At 42.4% G+C, this 22363-nt stretch overlaps 1 protein-coding gene and 1 long non-coding RNA gene across 3 annotated transcripts in view; one reads left to right on the forward strand and one right to left on the reverse strand.

The window, feature by feature from the left end:
* The window catches only part of rasa3 (RAS p21 protein activator 3), a 40020-nt gene that overhangs the window by 16426 nt on the left and 1231 nt on the right, over nt 1–22363 (reverse strand). Inside the window, exons 1-7 of one of the 2 annotated variants that reach the window (XM_056412386.1) lie at nt 18929–19011; nt 12253–12370; nt 10559–10662; nt 8677–8771; nt 5967–6043; nt 1701–1781; nt 1514–1586 (exon numbers count right to left, since the gene is read on the reverse strand). In XM_056412386.1, coding sequence (XP_056268361.1) covers nt 1514–1586; nt 1701–1781; nt 5967–6043; nt 8677–8771; nt 10559–10662; nt 12253–12329 — 507 coding nt within the window. In that variant the 5' untranslated portion in view covers nt 12330–12370; nt 18929–19011. Of the gene's footprint in view, nt 1–1513; nt 1587–1700; nt 1782–5966; nt 6044–8676; nt 8772–10558; nt 10663–12252; nt 12371–18928; nt 19012–22363 lie in introns of those variants that run through there. The other variant, XM_056412387.1, reaches the window with a different exon arrangement.
* On the forward strand, nt 713–22065 carry LOC130192408 (uncharacterized). The gene is made up of 3 exons (XR_008831380.1): nt 713–1095; nt 20843–20993; nt 21529–22065. It is a non-coding gene; the product is annotated as an uncharacterized LOC130192408 (long non-coding RNA).

Below are 22363 nucleotides of genomic sequence, written 5' to 3' on the forward strand. Positions count from 1 at the left end.
AGGTTCACAAAAGCAGTGAAATATCTGAATACAATGCTAGATACATGTACTTGCACCTGTCCATCCTGGAGAGGGATCCTCCTCTGTTCTCTCCTTGAGGGTTCTTCCCTTTTTCCCCCTGAAGGGTTATTTTGGAGTTTTTCCTGATCCTATGTGAGGTCAAAGGTCAGGGATGTCTATATGTACAGATTGTAAAGCACTCCAAGACCAATTTGTAATTTGTGAAATTGGGCTCCACAAATAAACTGAATTGAATTGAATTAAATAAAGAAAACCAAATTTTGTATGACCGTTTTGTCACACATTCACCAAAATGGTAAAGATGGGACTGAGAAATTACTTCATATTGCAGATAAAGTTTCATGGGGTGTGTGCAAATAAAACATGACCATTAGATTATTTTTTTTAAAATAAATATGTATTGTACATAAAAAAAAAAAAATCTACATTATATACATGTTGAGAAATAGAAAACAGAACACAACTATTGACACAGACTATTTACAATATGGCTTCACTATAATAACATCATGTCATCGTGTCACGAGACCTCTCTGCTGGCCAGGCAGGTGGAGCTGCAGGCTGCGCTGCAGGCGCTGGTGAATCCTCTCTGTAAAATACAAGACTAGTCAGCACCGCGCGCACGTGACGGACACCGTGACACGTAACGTTTAGTAAAGACTCTTACCCGGTCCAAATGGACCTCTTCTGGCTGCGTGTTCCTCCTCGTGGCTCTGCAGCCCCTCCAGGCTCCGCGCTGCTCGCCAAAATCACTGCGGCTGTTCACCAGTGTGGTGGGCGGGTCCTTTGTGATTTACTGAGTGCTCATTGGTTGTTTTTTTCGAAAAATGTTGACAGACAAACGGATTGACAAATCACGGTGAAGGGTTTCGTGTGACGAGTTCTTTCCGCGCCAACGCACACCGGAAGTAAACAAAGTCGCGATTTGGACAAGTTTGGCGGGCCGGATTAAAAAGCCTAACGGGCCGGATGTGGCCGTAGTTTGCCCATGTCTGCCCTAACCCCATCTCCACCCAGTCTTCATGGATCCATCAGCTTCAACTCATCTTTCTCTCTGCTCATCATCACCACCAGGTCTGGACTCCATGGGGGGGGGGAATCTATCTCGCTGCTGATCGGGGCGGTCGGCCCTCAATTACAAATGTCCTCATGGAGTCAAAGCGCCAAAGACTCTGAGACTTCATCATTCCATATCATCTGTTAACAATAAACATGACCCTTTCCTCATCTCACTGATCTCTCCCTGATTGAACATCAGGATGGTTTGAGCACCCGCATGCTAATTAGAGATAGTCTAACTCGGCCATGGTTATGTAAGATACTTAGGTACATGAAATAAATCAACAATTACATAGAGCTGTATTGCTCAGATATCCACATACATTTTGAACCCACACTAAATCTCTCACGTTGACTGATATCCAACATGAAGAAAAATCTGTTCGATGAGAAACAAATAACAGTTTAACAACCAACAAGCAGATATATTTACCTCAAAATAGAAAACCTCCTCAAACTGTGGATTGTTGGTTTTCCTCTTGACTTTTGTCTTCTTGGCTTCCGACCTGAGAGAAGCAGAGAGACAGAATGAGATAAAAACCACGTGCTTCTCGAAAGCTAGCATCAGAAAACTAAGTAGTGTTTGGTGAAATCTCGTCCAATCGTGTGAGCGATCTGACCTTGAAGGTCCTAGTAAGGAGACAGCAGCGTAGGGATCACACTGGCCGTTGACGATTGGAAGACCTTGGCACTCCAAAACCCTGTTGAGAAACAGACATGCAACAAGAATGAATAAGCACACTCCTGTAAGAGCAGAGACACACACCTGTAACACATTAACGTGTTGCTAATTAGCACTGAGCGATCCCGTCTAACGCTCTACTCTGAATGACTCACCTTATCACCTAAACATCAGGGATGAAGACACTAAAAGGGGAACGGTTTAAATATATTAAATATATTACAGACAAAAGCTTTTCACGAGGTTTGACATTATCCTCTTTATACTGAGATATTTTGTGCAATGCTAACGTAGCTTTACTATTCTTTTGGTAGCGCAAAATGATCTCCAAATGCCAAATTGGAGAGTTGGAGCCTAATCTCAAAGGTCTCTTAAAGCTCGATAAGTTATCACATCATCAAATGGCTTCAGTCCTGCTAAGACCACTGAGAGTTGACACCCAATCGTCTGTGTGTCAACCCGCTTATACAGTATGAAAACATTATAAAAACTATTTCCAGTAAATAAGAAGAGATGCTACCTGCCCAGCATGATAGAGCAGAAAAGACATTGCAACATCTAGCGGCTTAATACGCAGATATCTTTCTCTGGAGTTTGTGGAGAACAAAGAGTCGGACCTTGATTATCAGGTGACCGGAAACACGAATCCATTGGAATGATAATACTGATACTATGAGTTTGAAAAAACAAGGTCCTGAAATGTGCAACCATGATTAATGTTACCAATTACACATCCTCACATCTAAATGAAAAGTGCAAACACAACTCTGCCGAGTTCAAAAACATTTCTCATCGACAAATATATGCACATCATCTGTGGACATTTGCAATCTGTAATAGTGCGACACAAGCACACACTTAGTGTTTAAGTGACAGAAAGACGACATCTAAAGAGAGTGTCGTATCAAGTATTCACTCAACCGCCCCCGTTTTCACAGACATAAAACATCTGGTCCAGTCATGCTGGAGCTCTACTCCTACGCTGGGAGTCCTTTCTCGTACATTTTGGGCCAAGTTAAGAGCTCTGAGAGTTTTCTCAGCATGTGAAAATGGTCCCCGGTGTCAATGCTAGGTGTGTCTGTCAGAACTGCAGAAACAGAGAGAGAGGACAGATGAAAAGAGACGGAGGGAAGTAATTCCATTTGAGCTCTTGGCGAAGAGTTGTGCCAATTTTAAATCCTGTGTGATCCAGCAACTACAAACGCAGCACAAAGACCACTTGAGAGCGGCCGGAGAAAAAATATAACAAAAAAAGCATAGGAGAGGATACAACTTCAGACTTCTGTCTCTACGACAGAGGGGTCGGTTTAAGAGTAAAGGAGATAGGAAACAAAGCTCAGAAGGGGCAACAAACCGAGAGAAGCAGCACGTTTTTCTGTTCCAGTTCCAGATGGAAATTCATTTTTCCATATCGCATCGCAAATGCTTAGATTTAATAAAATTCCACTTTATTACCTTCACATTGAAAATGCAGAAGGTTATGTTACGTGTATTTATTTATTTATATGCGTGTTACTCGCATAACTCAAAAAGTATTAAACCGAATCGCATGAAATTTGGTAGGATGATTGGTTATTATCCGGGGACCATTTGATTAGATTTTGGGATCGATCGGGTCAAAGGTCAAGGTCATGAAAAGGTCTAAATCTTCTTTTTACCATAGCACGGTCAATTTGTATCCAATTGGCATGCAACAAATGCCAAAATGTTCATAATTCAATGCCCAATCTTGTGATATGCGAAGGTATGCGCTCTACCGAGTGTCCGTTCTAGTTATCTTTGTAATTGCCTACAGCATAACAGTCTTGTCGTTCGAAGATTATTATAATTAGTTGCTGTTTTATACACTTTAAATATAGAGTACAAGCAAACGTATCTATCTATCTGTCCATCCATCCATCTATCATCTATTCCTGTGCTCTGTGTTCAATGACATCATGCCGTGTAACGGGATTAGCAAATGGGACAGGACACCCAGCGGGACGAATCACTTCCTGTGTGTCACGATGATGCACCACTACTCGCACCGCATGATGAATTAACACAGCAAATCACAGCGCTGCTCACAACTGAACTGACTAAATGCACACACACACACACACATGCACACGCACACGAAGACACACGCACACAAAGACACACACACACACACAGGTTCCTAAAAAGGAATAAGGAGAGGGCAGGGTTAAGCATCACCAATGCCAGAGCGCTTCCTGTCCAATAAGCTTGTTTATATAACCCCTGCTTGGCCTACTCTCCAGCCCCCTCCTCTCTCACCGCTGTGAGCCCTGACATGCCAGACTGGTGGTGGAGCAGGATTGTTTGTTTTAGTCAACATTACTCATATTAGGGGAACGTGTTTCTTTATTGTCCCTACGTAACCGGTCCAAAACAATTTGGGCTCAAATATGATGGAAATGAATTACATCATGGTGCCAAAACCACAGGCAAAAAAAGCGGATGTGATTATGAGTCTGAGTCACTGACGGGTGCACTATTGCAAGTGAAATAATAAATTAAAACAGAACAGAGACCTGCGTAACTTCCATAGGAAAGTAATGTGTTTGTTGTTAGATGTTTGTTGTTCTCAGATGTCATTCGTGTTTTAAACCACAAGCTAACCACGCCGTACAAATTGAAAAGTGAAACACGTATGGAATAAAAACATTACTTCAAGGCGAACTTCATTGATATTCACACATCCAAGTGTGTTGCCAGGTTTTGGATAGTTTCGGAGCCCCAGAGGGAGCTGGTAAAATCTGATAAATTGCCTCAAGTGATGTCCCTGTCAGTTGGGGTTTGACACTGCAAGACTGCAAGTTTGACAATGAAAGAAATCGCAAGGTGTGACATGAGAAAGAAGTGAGTCCTCTGCTCCTCCTCTCTGAGTGAGGCTGCACAGAATAACACCCGAATGTTAGACCAAACTGTCGTTGGTCCAGTTGCATTGAGGGTAATGGAGGCCTCATGCTTTTTTTCAAGGAAGAAGAATGTGTGGAATAAAAAAAGACAATTTCTCTGGGTCTGCTGCATCAATTGTGTTATTATTAAGTAAAGGCACAGAACTAGTGAAGTAGAAGTACTTGTGATGCAAAAACCGTCCACGGTGAGTTATATCATTGTACATTGTATTATTCGGTTATTATTACAGATGCGTTATTCCTTAAATTATATTTTATAGTTGTAGTTGTTTGAAGAAGTGCAGAATTTTGCTTCTGTTGCACGATGGATTTAATATATAGCATTCTTATATATGTGTTACTTGAGGCATTTTAATGTACACTCAGTTGACCTGCAATAAAACGTGCTAAAATAACATTACTTCTCCTAGACAATTTCTTTCAATCGGTTAGTTGGATGTGTGGAACTGAATGGACGCAGCTCTCTCTCGCCATCGTACATGTGTGTCTTCCTTGAGAAATCTGACCAGATGACCTCCTGCTCTAAGCTCCTTTCCCCTTTAATGTGCTCTGGGAACAGAGCCACGCTGGCTCGTCGTTGGACTTTACTGCTGCATGTTACAGAAGGAGAGCCGGAGAGCAAACCAGCACACACACACATCCACACACAGAATAATCCATCCAGACCGTGAGCGTCTCATTCACCCCCCACAGACGCTGAAGTCCACACATCACATGCTTGTGCTGTACGTTTTAAACACACACAGCAACACGTGCACACTGAAACAACGAGTAACGGCAGATGTATGAGCCAATGCCGACCACAACGTATTGATTCAAATATTCAAAAATAGACTTATTCTAAATCAAATCATTCAAAATTAATCCACTAAATCGTACCCTGAAAAAGATCCATAGCATTAAAACTACTTCCTTCCTGATTCAACAGCGTCTACGTGTCCAACATCTCACTTTACCATGCTCGAAAGGAAAGGTCAGGGGATCACCAAAGTCTGCAGGATACATCCTCTGGGGGCGATGCATGTATACATGTTGTGGGATCCATCCAGTAGTGTCAGAGATGTTTGGACCAACATGGACCAACTGAGATGAGAACCTCATTGCCAGCGTGGCAGTAACACTGACATAAAATAAAAAATGTGTAGAAGCAATCTTTGTGATGACTTCAGGAAGTGTTCAGGAATATTCTTTTCTTCTGTTAACATTTCTTTTTTGATATAAAACTGCACAAGTCAATGGAACATAAGGACTCTGTGTTTGTGTGTGTGTGTGTGCAGTCTCACCGTGTGGCTAGTTTATGGTTGATGACCCCACTGTCTGTGATGACTTCACTCAGTCGCAGCTCCAGGTGCACTTTCCCCTGCGGAACACAAACACACACTGATGGATACTTTCTGTGCACACACATTTAAATGTAAATGTGCAACGTTCAGCAGAGTGCTCATGAGCACTGTCCACCACGCAGCCAGGTGACAGGTGCAAAGCATGCACTTGCCATTTTGACACACCTCTGCCGACAACAGCATGACACTTGATCCAATAAAAAGTAATTATTGTTTTACGGCGTGGTGAAAATCAATCCCTCACAATAACTAATCCAACAGATTCAGCCGTGGGTCTCAATTTATAAAAACATGTAATCCTTTAAGTTAACTGAAAACACATCTGGTGGAGATCCCTGGTTTTGATTGGACAGTGTAGATTCCAGCTGCTTCACTCAACACAACCGTGAAAAAGGTGCATTCCTCCACCAACAGAGACACTGTATGTAAATAGCTGCGAGCCCGAACGTCATGCTGGAGTTATTTTCCCTCTCTGAAGTGATTGGATTAATGACATAATGACATCGTAGTGGTCCAGCTGTCTAGAAAAGCTCCATTAATTAACAGCATCAGTATGCAAACTCACAGGCGTTGCTCTCTTTTGGCCGATTCAAGCCGAAGGAACAAACACACGCACTTACACATGTGCACACAGGCCAAACAATGTGTCCTCTATTGAAAAGAGAAGAGAGACACTCTATCTTCCTACTTCATTTGATCCATCTCCCTTGCTTTCTCTCTTTTCTCTCATTCTTTCACACATCCTTCCTCTCCGCGGCTCCTCGGATGAATGTGTCTCTGTTTCAGATCACTGCTCCAGGGCTACACACACCCATCTGTCTGCAGATGTTACTGTTCACTGTGTCTCTCACTGTGCGTGTGCGTGTGCGTGTGTGTGCGTGTGTGTGCGTGTGTAACCATGCGTGTGGGTGAGTGAGTCTGCTGAAATACTGAATAGTAGAAAATGTCCCACGTGTCAAGTGAGCATGTGGGACAAGTGAGGGGAAAAACGCATCAGCTCACGTCTGGATTACGAGAAGAAAAACAAAGCAAGTTTTTACTGTCTTTAAGGCATTTCCCCCAAACTTAGGTCATCTATTCATGTGTGCCAAATTACATTGACTATTTAGTTTGTTTACAACTTGCTGAGAATACCCAATGAGAGGCGCTAACCGCATGGCAGATACAAACTGCTGTCAATCACAAAAAGCGACTAAGTCCACTTTTAAATGTTTCCATGCGCAGACTTTCCTGCACTAAACATGTCGGTTTTTAGTGTGTTGATTTTTAGTGATCAACAGTGCACACTCTTACTATTTGTGTTGTTCCTAATGTTTGGATGTGAATGTGATTAACACAGACAGAGATGTCACTGCTAACAAAGTCGAATGAAGTGCAAACATTGGCAATCAAACGATCAACACGTGAGATGAAAAGTTAACATTTCATTCAACACTTCCCAAAAATGAAGGAGCGATTTTCTTCAATGTTTTTGCTCAATCATACTAGAACCATGAACATATTTCCGTAACATTCAGTGATAACTTATTATTATTATTATTATTATTATTATCAACAGCAAATCTGGCCCACAACCATGCGACCCAAAGACACACTTAACCTTTAATAATTCATCACAGCCAGCTGTCATTAAAACAGTGAGTGTGTCATATATCGTGCTCTTGATCACTCTTTCACCAGCAGATCACAAACTGAGCGAATGGGCTCCAGAGCACACCCGGGGAGCCCGGTGACTTTGACCCTGCGGGCTCAGGTGTTTCAGGTGTTTCAGGTGCACACATGCTGTGTTTGTTTGGGTTCTGCCCACGCTTCAAACATTAACATGCAGAAACACTATCCCACATCAATGCACATACGGTAAGCAGGTGGGTATCGCCTGAAATATATATATATATTTATGCTATTTGTATATCTATATTTAAAAGAGGTTACATAAAGGTTTTTCTCCCAAAAAATAGAATTTTTAATAAAATGAGCAACATTTCTCTCATGTTTTTTTGCTGAACAGCACCTACTGTGACCACAAAGTGATACTTTTGGTTCAAATGCAAAAATGTCGTGTAAGTGTAGAATGAGTATAACACGGTCATACGATAAGCAAACCAGCTCAAACCAGCTTTGTGATGTTGCCAGCTAGCGAAACAAGCTCTATCCAAAACTTGCTCAGATTCGCTAACACCAAAACCAGCAAGTTGAAATTAGCGAGGGTTTGTTTAATTTAATTTACATTTCCACAGTACTAATCCCATCAGTACAGAGTCATACGATACTCATTGATGGGAGAAGAAGGCAAATAAATAAAAAAATCCATTCTCTAGTATTAGCCTGTCCCAAATAAAGGCATCGCTCTTTCTGCCACTGAGGTAACTACTGAGAATTTCTGGAAGTCTGACGTGAAATGTTGTCTAAACTAAGGGACTTGTACACAAAGCTTCAAAGAGCAGAGAATCAAACTAAATCCATTTTGGTCGATACCAAAACACAAAACACATCCAGTATGAAAACAAAGTGGCATGTGGTTTCTATAGAAAATCTGTGAAACAAAAACAACCGCGGATCTGCGAGAGAATAGGAAGAAAAGAACAGAGAAGAGTGCTTTGTTTTTGTGTGTGTATGTGTGTGTGTGTGTGTTTTCTCTCTATGTACTGACCTGCACTTCTGAGTCAGCACTGACAGGTTGTAGCTGGAACCAGGTGTCTTTGCCGTGATATTTCTGCAGGTCTTCTTTCTTCACTGCAACCTTGCCTACACACACACACACACACACACACACACACACACACACACACACACACACACACACACACACACACACACACACACACACACACACACACACACACACACACACACACACACACACACACACACACACACACACACACACACACACACACACATTAAAACTCAAAGATAAATGAGCTCAAAACTACCTTTCCTACGAAGACCTACGTGCTCACATCTCTTCTGAATGCATGCAGGCACCTGGGGCTGAAATACTCACAAAGAGTATCGTCAGTGACCATAATATGGCCTTGTCATTTCTACCATGAAACTAACAAGTCATTTATCTGTGAAAAACACCCATGAACGCACACACACAAATACACACACACAGGAGCTGTTGGTTGATGTTACGAATCACATCTTGAGAAAGATTTTTCAGTTGGTGGTCACACGCACACAAATACGAATACGAACCCACAAATATGTGCAGTGACACACCCAACGACACTGACAAAAACATCCGCCTTCACACAAACAGACACACACCTTTTTGGTATGAAAAGTGTAACTATTAAGGGAACTTGAAGGAATAAATAAACAATTTGTGCAAGATGATTCTTGGTTAGCCTTGGAAGATAAGAGTCTGTATCTGTCATCTAAAAAGTCACTCAGTTCATCTTGAGTGCAATGATGCCGATGGTTGTTCTGATCCTATCTACAGGACTGTCTCAGAAAATTAGAATATTGTGATGAAGTTCTTTATTTTCTGTAATGCAATTAAAAAAACAAAAATGTCATGCATTCTGGATTCATTACAAATCAACTGAAATATTGCAAGCCTTTTATTCTTTTAATATTGCTGATTATGGCTTACAGCTTAAGAAAACTCAAATATCCTATCTCTAAATATTAGAATATCATGAAAAAGTATACTAGTAGGGTATTAAACAAATCACTTGAATTGTCTAATTAACTCGAACCACCTGCAAGGGTTTCCTGAGCCTTGACAAACACTCAGCTGTTATAAATCTTTTTTTTTACTTGGTCTGAGGAAATATTAAAATTTTATGAGATAGGATTTTAGAGTTTTCTTAAACTGTAAGCCATAATCAGCAATATTAAAAGAATAAAAGGCTTGCAATATTTCAGTTGATTTGTAATGAATCCAGAATGCATGACATTTTTGTTTTCTTAATTGCATTACAGAAAATAAAGAACTTTATCACAATATTCTAATTTTCTGAGACAGTCCTGTATATACCTGTGACCAAAGTTAATTTAAATATGTAACCGTTAAATATTTAAAGTTATACAATATTCATACCATTTAAAATATTATAGATGTAAATGTTTATATGTACATATATAATGACACATTGCTTTGCTATATTTTATTAATAACTGTTTTTCAATATCAACTACATTTTTTTAATTTTTTTTATAAAAGACTATAATCTATAATCTAAATCTAAATATATCTACATCATTTTTTGAAAATAGTGAAAAGTACCTGCCACAATTTACAAAGTGCAAGTTACAGTCACGTATAAAAATTCTCAACATCCGTTCCAAATAAAATACTCTAATCAGTTATTATTATTTCCGTCGATCATCATATTGTGAAACTGTGTTTTAGACATTTACATATTTTTCTTTTTGTTTGAACCTATAAGGTTCGTGCTGACATTTCTAAATTCCAAGCAAATCTATGACGGAGATTGCCTCCACATGGCTCTCAACATGGCAACGGCGAAACCATGCACAGAGAAGTTTGGCTAACAACACAAATGGAGCTGTTCACTCACCGATACTGGAGTCCCTCCTGAAGACATCCCTGTCGAAGATGTAGAAGGAGAGGTGTCTGAAGCTACGTGGAATCTCACAATAAAAGTCCTCCCCGTAGAACGGACTGGAGGTGAGGAGACACAAGGCATGCTGGGATTAGACTCCTTTTGTCAGATTGAGCATGTTTCACCACAAATTAAGTTTGAGATATTTAGTTGTTGAAAGATGAGAAAGTGGCATGTTGTCATAGGAAAAAAAGAGGTAATTGAATGTTGAAATGAAGGAGGTTCCCTGTTCTGCCAGCTAGATGAAGTCTATGAGGAACCTGTAACTGGTTATGAAACAGTCTCTGTAATGTGTAATACTGACGCCTCCATATGACCGAAGTGAACATGACCATGGGTCCGACTTCACTGCAACCTTCGCTCAGAAGGCCCGTGCCGTATATTGCTGGGCGGCAGAACCAGAACCAGGACTAAGCAGGGCAGGCCGTCAGACCCTGCTGCGGTTAAACAAGAGGTTTTCTAGAGGAACCCTGGTGCTCAGAAACACGACTGCTTTTGTCCACAGGGCCGGCAAAAATCAACAGAAAATTAAAATCTTCTCAAAGCAGCTTTAAAGTGATAATCACCTGCGAATACGTTGTGTGATCAACTTCTAATTCTCATTCTCACAATCATTCGTTGTCCACTCACGATTGATTAGTTAATATGCAAACTATTTGTCAGTGTTGCTGTCTGACGACGAACATCACAGACACAAGTCTTTCCTCATTCTTGCCCAAAGATGATTGATTTTGTCCGTTGGCCAGACTTCAAAAAGAAAAAAAGGTCACATGCATTTACATCTTGCCATGAGTCATGTGGACTCTACAGCTCGCTTGCCTCCAACAATCGGCCTGTTTGTGACCATCGGCTGGAAGATATGTCAACTGCCATGCTCTGCCATACCTAAACAACGGTCAGAGACGAATTACTGCAATGAGAATCTCGTGAGCTGCGACCTCAGGGCTGCTGCTAACAATTACTGACTTCATCTGTAACTCCTCAGACATGAAGACACACAGAGGGCTGGTGGATGGACAGGCAGGCAGAGCTGCATTCATCAAGAATCCAACAGATATTACAGGACCCTGAAATAAGTGTAATTCAATGTTGTCATGTCTGTGAGTGAAAAAGAGGGGGGGGGGGGGGGTTCTTGATGTTTTGGTTGAATCTAAAACGATAAAGTTCCACTTGCAGTAGCTTGATTCATTATCCAGCTGTTTTCTCTTTAGTCTGGTTTGAGATATGACACATTTTCCCTGTCTATACAAAAATCTAACACCTGTATTAACACCTTAATACAGATTTATTCTGTAGCCAAAGAATGTAGAGAATATAGTGTATATACAAACACAATTATTTCATCAGAGGGATCAAGCTCGTACAGCAAACGAGTTCCACTTTATTAAATACTATTGACATTCAAAAACATCACTTCTGTCAAATAACTTTTAACTCAAACTACAGCTCTAAGCCGGGGAAGTAAATATGTAATCATCCAATTAATAAAGGCAGGGAGTTGATGTTGGTGAATAAAATGTGTTTTCATTTTTTTACGTTTTGACCGATGAGGAAGGGATTATACTTCACACTCACGATTGCACCTCTCTGTGTACATACAGACTGAAAGGTTGACAACAACAAAAAGGGCGGAGGGCCCCTGAACGCACCAAAGGGACTTCTCTATGATCTTGGTCCTGAAGACCTCTTCTTGGTCCAGGTTGACGGTGCAGTAGCAGTCCCTCATCCTGTTTGGCCCCGGGTATGGAGGGAGGTTTTTTGCTTCTCCTGCACAAAGAAAAAGGGCAGTTATTATTGAGAAAATGCTGTCGTAAGCAGTAACAATGTGTTTATTCAGGCACACTACTACTACTACTGTATGTGATTGCTTATTTATGAACACTAAAGCACGTAAAGTTTACAAAATAAATGGTATGCTGTAAATTCACGACTGTATTAGCTTTGAAAAATCTGACCGTCGCACGTATAAGGTCGACTTCTTTTAAACTTGTCGCAAAAAATATTAAGACATGCTCTCTGAAACAGACACACACATAATACACGTGTGTGTGTGTGTGTGTGTGTTTTCAGATCTGTGAATGAAAGAATCTGCGTGGGACATTTCCTGAATCCAGCTGAAGCTTAATCTGTTTGTCAAACATGTGTGACAGATAGCACTCCCTTTGACAAGAATGTGGTCCAACCACCCACCGCGCACACACCGCACACACCGCACACACCGCGCGCACACACACACACGTGTATGTATTGCTCCTGAGGTGTCCCTCAGGAGCAATACATACAGTCTCCTCTATAAAGCATGCCAGTAATCTGTTTACTTTACCTTATAACAAGAGAAAATATACGACAATAGTGTCATCTTGTTTTTATCTTTAGGGAACAAAACATACTTATCTACGACTGGTGTAGCTTTTTTCTTGGTCCTTTTGTTTTGTCGTGTTAACAACACATACAAATATTAACTTCAATCACCCTTTTTACAGTCTGTTCAATAAGAAAATGTCCAAAATACTAGAGATCCTGAGCTTTTCATCCTGCCCCCATTCAATGAATCATGTGCAGCCATCCAGCTCTGACACCTCACGTTGGGGATTGCACAATAGCTGAATCCAAACACAGAACCTGTTTTCTCAATACTTGAGAAGGAGAGGTTTGATGAAAAGGAGTGAGGGGGTGAAGGTGAGTTATCACATTAGTCATGAAGAAGTCCAAAACATGCAATTACACCGTTTGGAAGAAAGCTGTGGTTTATGTACACACTGTCGGTTTTGCAGGCATGAGAACAATCAGTGAAGCAAAAGTCCTGCACTGAATTGTGACTATTCATGGGCTACGCCTTGTAATATTCTACATTTGTCTTATTGTAAACTGTTTAAATCTACTGTTTTTTGTTTGTAGCGTGATCCATCTTTTCGCCCTGTGCTCCACCGTCAAAAAACTATTAAAAACACATAAATGAACAACACCATGTCACTGGGTGTTGTGTTGCCTGGTTCTGAACATACACATACCAACCTGCTGCCATAAATACACTACATGTGTATTAATCCACAACTAACTGTACTCAACACATGCACTATTCATGTTTGGGTGATAAATGTGAAAAACTACAGTGCTCAGCTATTTTGGGAAATTATGTAACTATATATTTGTGACTATGATTTACATTTCCGTATTAAGTGAAGTGGGTGTAAATGTCGGTTTTGGAAAAAAATAAGGAACAAGCTCTGCTACACATTGGGCTGTTGCTACTGGAAAGTCTTTGTCAAATACATCATTTCAATATGCAATAAGAGTGGTGGATGGCTAGTTGTGAAAGAGAGCTCATCTGGTTCATCTCTACCTCTGATCCGTAACTCTACACAGCGGATGAATATAAAACCTTCTGAGACAAACAGAGGTGATTAAGTGTCTCTCTGTGTGGGGGTGTAGCCCTGCACGGTGTTGTGACTTCTTTCCCCGGAGGCGGATTCATACAGTGTACAGTCAGCAACAGTTTCCAACAACAACTTTCATTCACAAATTAAAAAGATACCCGAGCTGTAAAACAAGACGCACGCTCCACCGCTTCCATTTGTCGTGACAGGATCCGACTCCGTCTGGGATTATGTGCGAGAGCAGCGGGATGACGCAAGTCTCTCTTATCTCTGTTTTTATCCATTGTCTTCCATTCTCTCTCGTTTATTCTCCCACATTTATTTCATCTTCCTCCTGTAATCCTCCTCATTCCCCTCTACTGCTCTTTCAATCTCCTATTTTTTCTCCCAGCTCTCATTCATGACCTGTGAGGTCCCTTGATTGGATTGCACCATCCGAGATTACCACAGCTTTCTCAGCTGTGTGTGTGAGTGTGTGTGTGTCTGTGTGTGTGTGTGTGTGCAAGTGTGTGTAATGACTCAACTTGCAGGGTAAAAACAATCTCTGTGCCAAAATCGGAGCTCCGGGAGAACGTTTATATATTGTAAGGCATCTACGTACATCTCACACACACACAGTTCAAACACTGTTAAATTAGTTAAGCATGTATAAGCACATTTGCACTGCAAATATTGTAATTTTTTACACTACTGCTGACCTTTCTACAAACCCTCTTAGACTGATGAGTGCATTTGTTTCCTGCTTGAAAATCAACTTGCGTAGACTTGATACTTTGCTTGAGATAAGTAATCCATCCATCCCAGTGAGCATCTGTTTGTCTTCAGCTTTCAGTCATTTTTAAACTCGAGGTTCAGAAATGTCGGTGAAAAGCATGTTGCGTAGGTGGAGCCGAGTGCAACTTCTCGGAATCAAAGACCAACCGGGGCAATATTATTGGACGATTATACCTCATCACAGACAGATCGGTATCGGTGTAAGCTGACAGATGCGGTAAAGACATTTGTTGTGCTTATTCAAAAACTGTGTCACATTACATAGTTTGATCACCATTGGTTAGAAGTTTATGTTTCCACCGTAAAATGTCACACTCGATATACACTTGTTAGTCACGATGCTTTAATTACCACCTGAATGGCTCCTGAGGAAATCAATACGGCCATAGAAACAGCTGGGTGGAAGCTCGGGAAACTGTGGGAAAGTTTGTGCTTCGATAATAAAAGCAAAATGCAACCGCAGAGAATACATCACAAAGCACACAAAGCATGCGACTTAAACATTCACTGAACAGATGAAAAACATCGTCTATGTGGGCCGATGATGATGAGACTCTTAACGTCCTTCAACCAATAGAAATGGCGCGTATCAGTCATGATTCACACATTGCTTTCATGGTTCGGCGTTTGACAAAACATCAACAACACGGAGCAAAAATGGGATCAGAAATCCCCGTAATCCCTTTCACTACTTCCAAATGCGTCACCACGCAATGTCAACATCAGTCGACTTACAATGCCGCCTGTACGATAACCACAGTGACAGATTCCGAGTGACATCTTGCTGCTTCCTGTTCAGGAGGAGAGGGAAGTGCGGGGCAGTTGTCTTTCCGGATGACTCAATAAGCAGCATAGTTTGCCAGTTTGAAGGAAGTTTATAACAACAGCGATATTGCATTAGTGTGTGTGGTGTGTGTGTGTGTGTGTGTGTGTGTTTACATTTGATGGAGAGCGAGTCGGTTACAAAGGAAAGGATAAGCCTCTCCAGTAACCTAATGTCCAAAACATGAGATGAAAGGCTTCATTGTGAAACCAGGGGGGGTAATTCTCTGTCTCAGCGCAGCAATATGTTTTTCTCTCACTTTCTTTTCATTCCGGTTCACGTGCTGCAGTTTTAGTTGTGTTATGTTGTCCTTTTCAAAATTAGCTTGCATCCGATTTCACTTTCCTCTATTTCTGGTTGCATCATCTTTTTCATATTTCTCTCAGTTGAGGCGGTGCGTTGTGCCTCCTCAAGATTCTAAATAAGCGGTACACTTAAAATAACAAAAACAATAACAACAACAGCAGCTTCCATCACTCATCACTGCAGCTGCCCTTGGAAAATATCTTGCCCTCGTATCTGAGCAAAAACACAGTGCAAAGACACTTGTAGGCACGCGTGAGTGCTGACGTGTTGTGTACGCCGAATTCGAGGCGTTGAGCAGAGCTGCAGAGAAATAATGATGACAGGAATACCCCAGAGAGGCCGAGAGTGAAGGGCAGCACTTTGACACATCAACAAAGGTCGACTCCTTCCCTCATTGGTGCAGAGGAAAGTGAAGAAAAGGAGAAAAAGACGGAAGAAATGAGGAAGCACAACGCGATGGACACGCTGAATGTGTAGCTTTGTTCCTTTTCCTCTATTGGCCCGTGCCAGTCGGCCACGCTTGCGTTGCACAGTTACAGATGAGCCGCTCGACTTGTTATTCTAATCCTCTCGGACATAAAAACAAATTCGAGGATACACCGACGAGAACGCCTTCAGTGGCCGTGTGCTCGACGAGCAGGCCTGGGAAACACAGGAATGGAAAGAAGGGAAGGGGGTTGTTAGTGAGGAAAAAACAAGCAGCGTACTCAATCAAGGGCGAGGGAGAGAGAGAAAGAGGGAGAGAGAGAGAGAAGTCAGTCAGATAGAAAACTGGAGAGCGGTTAGCTTTGGAGAAAGCTAAAACAGGAAATGAGATGAGGGGAAAGGAATTCCAACTGGATGTAGTTTAAAGGCAGTGAACAGCCCCATTACTCCTGTGTGTGTGCGTGTGTGTGTGTGTGTATATGTGTGTGTGTATTTATTTATTGTCCCACAGTTAATACTCAGTTCCTTTGATGGTCCTAATTCGAGATTCAAAACAAGAACTGAAATAAAACTGAATGTCATTTGTGTCTTTCTGAAAATGACCAAACATAAAAACATTGCACACACACACAGACACACACACCTACTTTGTGGATATATAGAGCACTGACTTTGATCCCACAGTCAAATATTCCTGAATCATTGAAACTAGGGCTGCAACTAGAATTTACTTTCAATAACGAATCTCTGCCTGTCTGACTGACATCTCTCAGTGGATGTCTGCTCACCACCTGAAGATCAACCCTGACAAGACTGAGCTACTATTCCTTCCAGGAAGGGCCCCCCCCCCCCCACCACACCTCCTACTATCACCTTCAACTCTGTGTTGGGCCCCCCCCGGACTGCCAGGAACCGACACTGTCACGTCCAACTCCAACTCTCGACGCCCGCCAACATCGCTGACTGTACTCTTGTGAGGCATGCTGCACAACATCAGGAGAAATAAATCTTTACTCAGAAGGCGGCGAAGCGATCACAGGTCAGGTTCTGGCTCCACGGCTGCTCGACTACTGCAACTCTGCATCTACTGGTCTACTGACCCCTCATCCTCATCCACAAGCTCATCAGCAGAAGCAAGCAGCTCAGCCTGGTCTTCAGTCTCCCGACCACTCCACTCCGCACCCCCACACTCCGTCCTGGTTACCGGTCATCTGGTCACGTACCGAAAACACTGTCCTGGCGCGACGTGTCAGACGGATCGATTCGCTCCCATCCGGGATATGGACACACACTCACACCGGCACCAGCCAACCGCGCCGCAACAGCCAACCGACTTTCTACTCACCTTGTGACTACACAACCTAAAACTAGATTGTTTGCTGTGTGGTGGCTCAGGTCCTCCAGGTGGTCCCAAGGTGCACTGACATCATCTTCCACTCTTCCTCAATCTTCCGTTCCAACAAATGGATTCCAACTATATCTGGATTAAAAATCAGAGATTAGATTAGCACTTAGATAGCACTTACTTTTTTAGTACTACTATGTTAGTTGTTACTTTCGTTGAGAAATGTGAGCTTCTGTTTGTTTGTTGTTTCTTGTTTGTACCTAGTTGTTGTAATGGGTTGAAATGCACTTATTGGCTAAATGACTGTAAAAAAAATGTACGTAATACAAGCAAATTTTTTACTCATTTACTTGATACAGAGAAATGCAGACAACAACACTCATTTACAGTGTTCAATTCCCCAAAGTCAAGCCTGCAATTTGGTATTGCACTTTCAAAAAGTTGGAGCCTCGTGAGAGACTGATTAAAACAAGAGTGGTTTAACAAACAGCCACACATCCTGACTTCTAGTCCTTCTGTGTGTGCCAGACACACAAAAAACGCGATTCCTACATTTCCCATGATGCAACTAGTGTTTATTTAGACGTCCAAAGCCGACATCCTCCGAACGTAGACGTAAACCCACAAACAACACTGCGCTGTGTGATGCAATTTTGGCGTAGTGGTCACAGTCAGAATTTCAGATCCTACGCCCCATTACAAGTGTTAGAGAAACTAAGTATAACATTGTAATGGAATAACAAAACAAAAAACACTCAAATGATTATCTCTGAGAAAATATGCAAATGGTGGCAAGAGTATTAGCTGCGATAATCCAAGGTGAGCACTCGTCATGAGACCCAAATAAACTCAACATCACTGAAATTAAAATGAGCAATGCCATCACCGACGGGCCTTGCTCATCTTGAGACCCAGTCTGATGAAAACCCGTTAACTTCTGGAACCTGCATCTTTTCACTATTCAATGGTGAGTGAGGCTTGTCGCAGCTGTGCTGAAGTTGTTGATCGGCGAGGAGGAAAAGTGTGGAGGGGGAAAAAGGGGGCTGCACACACACACACACACACACACACACACACACACACACTGTGATAAACCACCTCTCAGTGTAAACCGCCTCTCGGTTACTGATCAAACTCGTTCTCCATCTAGTGCGTCCAGGAGCTAATGTTCAAACAGATTCGTTAGAAGCAATGGAAAACTTGAGAAGAAAACAAAAACAAAGTCAGGTGAAGTTATGCTGTGTGTGAGAAAGTCAGCTGTCAAATCTGCTCACATGTGACGTGAGGCATCAGGGTGTGAAACCTGGAATGTTCCCTCCTGGATGTGAGAGCGATCTTTCAGACCAGTGTGGTGTCACAGCTCTTCATGGCCTCTATACCTCCCGGTCAGTTCAGACACTACTTTCTTTGTAATACTTTTTGTTTTTCATCTTTTCAAAACTTCTAGAAAGTACAACTCTCGCCTCCGCACACTCACAAACAGGCTCGACACACAATGACGAAGGAGATATGATATCTATTGCAAGCACAGGAAAGGGAGAGAAGGTCGGGTGTAAGTCCCTGTGTGTGGCAAGCTGACATTGCTTGTGTTGCCAGAGGAGAGCAACACTGTTGTGAAACCAGATGTAATCAGTGTGTGTGTGTGTGTGTGTGTGTGTGTGTGGGGGGGGGGTTCACTTTCTGTTGAACCAATTCAGGTTTTTACACAAGATGGAAAACAATACGGTAACGTGCTTCTGACACCTCTTGGCATGTTGGGTTTCTCCCTCTGCTGATTAGCAGCATGGCGAGTGTTTCCCAGCAGGTAGAGGTCATCCCAGAGGGGGATCCAGTCGACTTCCCCCACGGGGCGTGTGAAGGACATCCTGTCGCCGCTGCGCTGCGGTTGCAGTCTCTTTATTTACCCCTGCTGACCCTGCATGCTGGCGTTACTTCCGCACTGCGTTCGAGGAGGGCACGTTACCTACCGAGTACAGTGAGAGCCGCCGTACCCAACCCGGATTATTCCACCAGCCTAAAGCTGCCTTGGCCGAAACACGGCCTGCGTCTCAACAGTCAACAAACATGTTTACAGCAAACGATTTCCCAGAGAGCCATGCAGCCTTCGAGGACAAAATGGAGAATCCGCCGCGTAGATAGACGCCTCTGTATACACACACACCACTACTTAGAATCCAAACATAGGCTCATGTGATGCTTATGATTTTTCCTAGTAATTAAATCACAAAACCCTTCAACTCGATAAGAGTGAGAGTCTTCCACAACACAGAACAAAACATTCTTCCCCATCCTCTCCCCGTGTCTCATATTCAGTCTGGACAGGAGGGAGTTTGGGAACCTCTGTTGGCCAGCTGTCATCCAGCCTGAGCTGCCCGAATTCATCCGCCCACTCCGGTTTCTTCCACCTCCAGCGCTATACCTCCTCTCCACAATGTGTGTGTATTCCACATAGTCCTGTTCAAACCGGGTCAACGGCCTCGGCAGTTCAGGTGGAGTAGTTCACGAGGAGAGCTGCACGCTCAGTGGCGATCATCTACTCTCAGGCTAATCCAATAATGTGCTGAACTCTGGAAGGATCTAAACCTTTAAATAGGGCTAAAACAGCAAATTGTAAACAGGCAACAGCGAAATGTGTTGAAATAAATAAATGGTAGAGATTTTCACGAACATGACATGTGGCTGGATGCGTTTCCCAGTGCTCTGAATCTGTCCCAGTACATCAAACTCTTCCGAGTGGTTACAGAGAAGTCAAACGCACACATGTTGTCGCTAATGAGTGCAAAGTCACGACTCCAGCTGTGCCCCTGAGATTCCTTCCCGTCTCTCCGAGCGCTGAGAGAGACACCGCCGCTGACGGATGAGTCACAGCCCGCTCCCGTATGTGAGACGGCACCTCTGTGCCCCGCTCTGTGTCTCCCTACATCTGCTTTGCATTAGCCTGTTGCAATGCAGGAAAAAACACAATTCATTTGTCGGCTATTCCAGCTAATCAGGAAGTGAATTTGGGGGGATGTTTCCTGTTTCCTGTGCCCGCCAGACTTGGGGGCCCACTGGCCCAGTACCAATTTATCGGTTTTCCGAATCTCGTGCGTTCCTCCAGGACACTGAGGAGAGTCTTCACCTGGTGGAGCACAACAATAATAAGTCCTCTCTCTCTCTCTCTCTCTCTCTCTCTCTCTCTTCTGCAGATATCTAGCAGAGCATCAGCTCTGAGTCATCCGCCAGCCTCAGTCTCATCATGCCGAAGGACAATGCCTTGGTGAAGACACCGTTGTGCGAGGGTTACCAGGAGCAGAGCGCCGTGGGGCTGAGACTGACAGCGAGTGGGACTGCTGCTAGGTAACAGGAGTAAACTCTACTATCGTCACCATATAATATGTACAAGGGCCCAGAAGTGACGACAACATTGATGTTCTTTAACAAGTCGTGACATGTTTATCAAGTTTGTCAGCTATTTTTCTCAAACAAAGTCATTTTGCCTGTGTAGGAATGTGACAAATTACATTTACTCCTGTACGGCACTTTAGTACAAATGTTTAGTGATGTGTCCTTTCCTTAGGTATTTCCATTTGACGACACTTTATACTTTAGCTTTTTATTATCGATTCATCTGCAGAATATTTTCTCGATTAATCATTTTATATAAAAAATGTCATGAAAAATGTGTTCATGATCATGTCTTCAAATATCTTGTTTTTCTCTGAAGAACCGTCAAAAACTATAAATCTTCCTATTGAGGAGGCAGAAAATAGCCATTTAAATAATGTATATGGCTACTTCCTGCACCACTGCACTTTGCTTCTGTGATTAGTAAGCACGATTATATCTCAGAAGGGGGTTCGTCGTCCTCCACTCATTCAGTTTTCATTCACAGGAACTCAACGCTGCTGGCTGACTGAACATTCATTCAGAAAGTGCAGCAATTGAAAAAAAGAGGCCTTTGTGAGTTAACATTACAACTCCCCTCTGGCATATCATCTCACTGGGGCTGGGCTATTTGATCAACTCGGGGGTGGTTCTACCTCGAACTGTTTCCAGACAATTTGAACAGCAGGAAAGAGCTCAAAACCACAGCCTGACTTTGTGCATCAGCTCAACTGAAATAAGGTCTAAATGCGGGCTGGCATCATTACACAGCATTGCAACACAGCTTGTTTGTGTGTTTGTTGTCATTTTTTCTTTCTTCCTCTGCTCATCCCTCCTGTCGCATGTTTGGAGTCTAAACAAACCGGACAGCGGAGCCAGGATGAATGGCCCGCCAGATGTCAGGGGAAGCTGCAGCAGACGCTTCCAAAACGCCTCGTGTTGACCCGAGATAACGGCTAAGAGCAGACGGAGGAAATGATTGTTTGCTTCGAATGTTTCGATGTGAAAAAGGCGAAACAACCAAATAAACACTGTTGTGACATGGTACAGTAGTTACATTTACTACGTTTGCAAGAATAGTTGGTTAAATAAGGGATTTGTCGGTTGACAGAAAATTCCGTCCCACCATCAATTTTTCATTAAAATACTTTTCCAAGTAAAACTGACAGAAAATCTCAGATTCCAGCTTCTCAAATAGGAATTTCTGCAGCTTTTGTTGGTTTTAATTGACTGTACATTTGGCTGTTCAGCTCTTGGTTGGATAAAACAAACTATATGAAGACACCAAATGAATTGACGAATCAAGAAAATAACATTGAGATTACTGACAATAATGAAAAGGA

Source organism: Pseudoliparis swirei, chromosome 4, assembly GCF_029220125.1.
Source record: "Pseudoliparis swirei isolate HS2019 ecotype Mariana Trench chromosome 4, NWPU_hadal_v1, whole genome shotgun sequence".
Taxonomy (NCBI): Eukaryota; Metazoa; Chordata; class Actinopteri; order Perciformes; family Liparidae; genus Pseudoliparis; species Pseudoliparis swirei.